General features: G+C 60.4%; 1 protein-coding gene across 1 annotated transcript in view; it reads left to right on the top strand.

The window, feature by feature from the left end:
• Window positions 1-6,634, top strand: part of COBL (cordon-bleu WH2 repeat protein) — an 86,497-nt gene that overhangs the window by 66,144 nt on the left and 13,719 nt on the right. Inside the window, exons 9-11 of the mRNA XM_015566796.1 lie at window positions 799-1,105; window positions 5,901-5,998; window positions 6,419-6,627. Of these exons, the coding sequence (XP_015422282.1) occupies window positions 799-1,105; window positions 5,901-5,998; window positions 6,419-6,627 (614 nt within the window). The remainder of the gene's footprint in view (window positions 1-798; window positions 1,106-5,900; window positions 5,999-6,418; window positions 6,628-6,634) is intronic.

Below are 6,634 nucleotides of genomic sequence, written 5' to 3'. Positions count from 1 at the left end.
CCGGGTTCATAGGCTGATGCTCCACCCCTGAGCCCCGCCGGCCGGGCTGCTTCTACATTAAATTTAAAAACAACAGCTCAGTGCGGAGCTGAGCGCCTGCCCTTCTGACGTCGGCGTCAGAGAGGGTCCCCTCCCTCACAGACCCACAGACCCAGGAGCGAGAGAGAAATGACCTCGCCCAGCTCAGCTCAGCTCAGCGTGTTCCCTGCGGCCTGGCAGCTGTGCCGAGTGGTCACGGTGTCCCCGGCATTAGTGTCACCGTGAGGCGTGAGAGGACGACAGCGAGTCACCCCTCCCCCTGCAGGGAGCCACCCGCTCAGGGCCCCCAGCCCCCAGCCAGGAGACTGCTGCCTCCTCGGACCGGAAGGTCCTCCCCTCAGATCATCTCTGTGAGACCAGAGCTCACTATCTCGTGTGACGGTGCAGGCACAGCCCAAGGCCGCGGGTGGCAGGGCCACGGGCCACAGGCCCCGGAGTAGCTGTGCAAGTCCCCACCCGCGTTACTTAGGTCTCAGTTTGTTACGATTTTAAAACCCTACTTGCTTTGATTCAGCGCAGAGCAGGACCAGGATCCCAAGGCAGTTAAGACGCCCTGATTTTTGAGGGGATTTCGCTCTCGGTCACACACTTGTCTGTGGCGCCCCCGCGTCAGGGGTTTCTGCGGGGAGCTGTGTGTGAGATCCTCGCACCCCAGCCCCCACGTTTCCGCTGAGTCCGGCAGGGTGATGGCGCGTGGGGCGGGTGGTGGGGACGGCGGTGCGGCTGACGTGGCCTGTGTCCCTGCCCTGACTCCCGCAGTGAGCCTGCCTCTGGGGCCCAGCGGCTCCTGTGCAGACGGGGTCCCTGCGGTGCCCGCGGAGGCCGAGGAGACCGTGTCCGTGAGCAGCTGTTTCGCATCCGAGGACACGACGGAGGACTCGGGGGTGATGAGCTCGCCCTCGGACATCGTCTCCCTGGACTCCCAGCACGACAGCACCAAGTCGCGGGACAAGTGGGCCACCGACCAGGAGGACGGCAGCGACCAGGACCTGGCGGGGACCCCGGAGCTGGGTCCGCCCAAGAGCCCCGTGTGGGAGAGAAGCGGCCTTGGGCACTGGCATTCCAGGTGAGTGGGGGGGTGGCCGGGGGAGGGAGGGCACCCCAGTGTCCAGGGAAGACGTCATGGGCCACAGTGACCCAGCAGAGACTCCCTCAGTGTCTCGTACCCACCAGGTGCCACCCCCAGGGCCCCCTCTCCTGACCCACAACCACGTCTGCACACTCTCCACATGGGCCTGCGTCGGTAACCATATGGGGTGATGTCTTGTTAGTTTATACCCGTTTATAAACACTGTCTTTCTTTTAAATGTATGTGTATGTGTATGTGTGTGTGTGTATATATATATATATATATATATATTATTGATATCAGAGAGGAAGGGAGAAGGAGAGAGAGAGAAACATCAATGATGAGAATCATGGGTCAGGATTGGCTGCCTCCTGCACACCCCACACTGGGGATCGAGCCGTGACCTCCAGGTTCATAGGTCAGTGCTCAGCCGCTGAGCCATCCCGGTCAGGCAGCACTATCATTCTCTTAGAGTACGTTTCCCCGCAACATCCTGTGTGCAAGATTTGTCCAGGATGGCATGTGTCGTTAGTGCATGCATTTTCCCATTTTTGAATGAAAGGACACGTAGGTTGTTGAGGATCCCACGGCCGGACATAATGAGCAAGGCGTGTGTGGGTCTCTGTTTGCACACAGAGCGTTTTCTAGAAGAGAAACAATTCGACTCCCAGAAAAACTCATTTTTTAAAACACGTTTTTATTGACTTCAGAGAGGAAGGGAGAGGGAGAGAGAGAAACATCCATGATGAGAGAGAATCATTGCTCGGCTGCCCGCTGCACGCCCCACACTGGGGATGGAGCCCACAACCTGGGCCTGTGCCCTGACCGGGAATCGAACCCTGACCTCCTGGTTCATAGGTCGAAGCTCAACCCCTGAGCCTCAGGGGCCGGGCGAGAAACTCATTCTTAACCTCAGGGAGGGCTGACAGATTGCTCTCCAAAATGATGATCTGGTTTGCACGCCCTGTGGGGTCACTCCGCGCCCAGGCCGTGTGCAGGACGAGCTGACAGGTACGCCCAGCCTGCAGGTGCCGTGGCGTTTCACGCGGCCGTCATTTCTAATTCTCCGGCCGGGAAGAATGGTCCGCCGGTCCCGTGGGAGGCAGCAGTGTGGTTCCCTCTTCTAGCTCTGCCTTCTCACAGACTTGGACTGTTTTTAAAAATTGTGATGTTACTTTAGAAACAGTCATCTCCCCTTGTCAGCGAGGTGACAGAGGGTCTTTAAAACCGCGAGGTGGACTTACCTTTCTGCGGTTGCTGTGGCTCGGGTATCCCCGTGACGTAGCTCTGGAGGCAGCATCTCTTCGTGAGTGAACGTGGGGCCCCCCATCTTCCTCTCGGGGAGACGCCGTGATGCCCCTGGCGTCCGTTAGCACGACGCCCTGCTCGGGAAGCGCTGCTCTGGGCCCTCAGCCTCCACTGTCCGTTAGAGCGTGCACAGCACACATGTCAGTCACGCGGGGAGAGGAACGCCATTTCTCCATTAACCTAGCACCCCCCACACTCTTGTTCTGTGGCCCTGTCCACAGCGCAGGGCAGTGAGCCGGGAGGGGCCGGGGGGGGGGGCCAGGGCCCGACTGTGGGCTGTGCTGGGTCGGAGTGGGTCAGGCGCTTGTGACCAGGAACATTTCATGCTCTCTGGAGCCTGCAGCTTTGTAACTAGAGGAACTCTGGAAGCATAGGAACATTCAGGAACATGTTAACACCTTCTAAGACCCTGAAACTTTGTAAGTGCCTTATAAAGTAACATAAAGACCATTTACGACCCGGGAGAACTGAGCTGTTTGGGACTGTGGCCACCGGCCACTTCTAGCCGCCAGCAGGTGCCCAGGGGCCGGCCCACAGGAGCTCTGTGTCGGTGTGGACATGCTCCCAGTGTGGCCTGGAAGTCAAGTGACTTTATGGTTATTAGATGGAGAAATGATGAGAATAATCTGGGTTACAGTTCGGTTAAGGGAAGTAGACTCAGTAAAGTTAAAGAAGGCATTTAACTAGAGTCCACCCCACCGGCGTCCTCGCCTGTGTGGCTGTGGCTGCACGAAGAGCCAGGATTACGCTCTAGAACTCGGGAGCCCGGTGAGCAGGGGGGCGTTGGTTAACGGAGTGGAGGTGAGTGTGTGCGGCCGCGATCGGCCGTCCGCTTTCCCAGGCTCCGTGCCTGCAGTTTATCAGGTAACTGTTGTGAAGTCGACGGGCGGCGTGGCACTCCTTTGCAAATTGTTCTGCCACCGGAAAGGGAGTTTTCTTCCTCTCCAACTCTTCCTTATTTTCTCCTTCATGGTTCCACTATGGGATCCGTTACTCAGATAAACTTTCTGGCCGCATCAGATAGACACATGACCGAGGAGGCTGGATGGGTCAGAATTAGCCCAGGCTCTGCATTTCTTCCTCGTATCGCATGAAAACCAAACCAAAAGCACCCGTTTCCTGGCATGGATTGGACCCAGCGGCCCCTCTTTTTTTTTTTCTTTTTTAATACATTTTATTGATTTTTTTACAAAGAGGAAGGGAGAGAGATAGAGAGCCAGAAACATAGATGAGAGAGAAACATTGATCAGCTGCCTCCTGCACATCTCCCACTGGGGATGTGCCCACAACCCAGGTACATGCCCTTGACCGGAATCGAACCTGGGACCTTTCAGTCCGCAGGCCGATGCTCTATCCACTGAGCCAAACCGGTTTCGGCTCTTTTTCTTTTTTAATTTAATATATTTGTATTGATTTCAGAGAGGAAGGGGGAGGGGGAGAGAGAGAGAGAGAGAGAGAAACATCGAGGATGAGAGCAAATCATGGAGTGGCTGCCGCCTGCACGCCCCCTACGGGGGATGGAGCTGCAACCGGGTCTGTGCCCTGACCGGGAATCAAACCCTGACCTCCTGGTTCATAGGCTGACGCTCAGCCACTGAGCCACGCCGGCCAGGCTGCCCCTCATTCTTGTTAGCAAGAGTGGGGAGCCCCCTCGGGGCACCCGCCCTGTGCCCGCTGCCCCTGCCCCCGGGGAGTGGGCAGCTCTGCTCTGGGAGACTCTGGTTCGAAGCTCACCGTTGTTGAGCTTTGCCCTCGTCGTGGATGCGGCGATGCCCTCACTGTCACCGCGCTCGGCATCCACGCCCGTGTGAGAAAATGCCGCTGGTAATGTCTGTTCAGCATGTGCGGCCCGGAATCTAAGCGTCTGGGCTGTTTGTTCTTTATTTCCTTGGTCTTAAGCCAAAACAAACTGTCAGTAAGAACCGCGTCTGAGGCCCGGGGGTGTGTCGGGCTGCAGCGTGGTGCTGGAGCAAGCAACGGAGCTGAGATGAGTCGGCGCCTCCTGCCGGCTGTCCGCTCCCCTAGACTCGAACTCGGGCCCTGTTGCTTGTCCAGGGCAGCTGCCTCCAGCCCAGGGACAGAGCGCTCGCTCGGTCTTCGTAGGGAGAGAGGGTGCAGGCCCTGAGTAACCCTTGGGAGAAGCGGCTGGCGGTGGGTGGGGAAGGAGAAGCAACTGTCCCTCCATCCCTTCCTCCGGAGATTTCATGTTGGAAAGCCAAACGGGCTTTGGCCCTGGCTTTGGGTTTTGCCGGGTAATCTGTTCACGCCGGAGTCCAGGGCTTGGAGCTGCGGCCCAGCAGGGCCCCAGGAAGAGTCAGCTGCAGGCGATCGTGGCCCCCGGGCCCAGAGACGAGGGGCCGGGCATCCCCCGGAAACACGAGCCGTGGCCGATCCTCCACCCCCAGGCTGCTGGCCTTGCCACTTTGCGAAAGAAAATGATTGCTCATTAGAGGGTCAAAGGGTATTTAGGACGCTACCCGCTTAAAAAGCGTCTTGTCACTCAAGCTTCTTTGAACCAAAGCGAACACAGTTCTGAAAGCGGACAGAAGGTTCCGGTTGAACTCAGCAGCTCACCCTGGCCGCAGGCGACTGGCTCGCTGTCGGCGCCGGGGCCTCAGGCAGGGGCTGTCTTGGATCATCGCGCCGCTGCATGGAAGAGACGGCTGGCCCTTGAACTGCACGGGAGAGGGTTGGGGCCCAACCCCCCTGCAGTTGAAAGTCCAAGGGCAGCTCTCAACTCCCCAGATGCTTGGTTGCCCCTGAGTATCTCCAGCGGGGTGTTGGGGAGGAGGCCCCGGGTGGGGCCGGAGAGGGAGCTGTGACTCCTGTCGCTGCTGTGTCCCTCCTCGTTCCTCTCTTTCCTGATGAAGGGCCCAGGACGCACGACCTGTGGGTGGCCCACGCTGCCCTCCACGCCCTGTCCCTCCGCCACCTGCCCAGGATGCTCATTAAGCCAAGTGAAAGCTGCAGGGGCCACACCGGGCCACCTGTCCCCGTGCTGGGCCTGCGCATGGCCTCCCCCCCCCCCCCCCAGGCCCCTCCACGTGGGCTCAGGAACGGCCTGGCCGTGTGTGCGGGGCTGGTGGGTGAGGAGGCCCAGCCCTCCCGCCCTCTGCCTTGGCAAACTTGGCCTCTAGGTGGCCTGACTCCTTACCACCCTCCCAGGCAGGTGCCAGGTGTGGTGAACACGGCGCAGGTCAGCACACAGCCCGGGGCGGGTCGGCGTGTCTGTGCAGTGTGGACTTTGGACGGCGGGGTGGGCGGGAGCAGGTGTGGTCAGGGAGCTGCTGACCCTTGGGGGCCACGCTCACAGGTGCACCCCACGCCGTCTGCGTCAGAGCCGCTCCGAGGACCGTAGGCCGCAGGGAGTGGGAACGCACGGGGTTGAGTGGGAGCTGGTCCTTCCGCGGATGTTTCTAGAAAGGACGGATGAGATGAGAGCCGAGGGGAACGCGGGCTCTTCCTTCTCTGTGCTCTTCCCTAGGGCGGAGAGGGCCGCAGCAGCCCCCGGGGAGGACGGGGGCCTGCTCATCGCCGGGCAGTGGGAGCAGACCCTGGCGGGCCTGGACGAGGACCTGGAAGGTGAGGACGGGGCCTGCGCGGACACGACCCGCGGCCCTGGCTGAGGCTGCCTCCCTGGGCGCACGTGGGTGATTTCTCCCTGGGAGACGCCTGCGGAAGGAGGGGCCGTTCAGTCAGCAAAGGCTGAGCCTCGAGGCCTCCTGGTCCTGCCAGGGCTGCTGTGGGGAAGGGAGGCTGTGACTGGCCCCCGGCAAGTGTAGGTGACAAACCGAGTGACACTGAAATGCGGCTGAATAACTTACACGCACAGGAGCCTGGGACCCCATCGCGGCTGGGCATGGGAGGTCCTGGGCGCGGGGGTCCTGGGCGCGGGAGGTCCTGGGCAAGGGGGTCCCGGGCCCAGGAGGTCCTGCACGCGGCAGGTCCTGGGTGCTGGGGCTCCTGGGCGTGGTCGGTGACCCTGTACGCACTCCTTCGCAGGGATGGACGACAGTTATGAGACCGACAGCAGCTCCGTCACCGGCTCCCTCAGCAGCGCATCTGGTCGCCGCCTGCAGGGCACCATCCCCGACGGTGACACCGACACCATCCCTGTGACCTTCATCGGGGAGGTCCTGGATGACCCCGTGGAGCCGGGGCTGTTTTCCAACAGAAACAACAACGCCGGGTCTTTCGACCAGGGGAGCCCAGCAGGTG

Source organism: Myotis davidii, unplaced genomic scaffold, assembly GCF_000327345.1.
Source record: "Myotis davidii unplaced genomic scaffold, ASM32734v1 scaffold472, whole genome shotgun sequence".
Taxonomy (NCBI): Eukaryota; Metazoa; Chordata; class Mammalia; order Chiroptera; family Vespertilionidae; genus Myotis; species Myotis davidii.
This window is presented reverse-complemented; position numbering and strand designations above follow the sequence as displayed.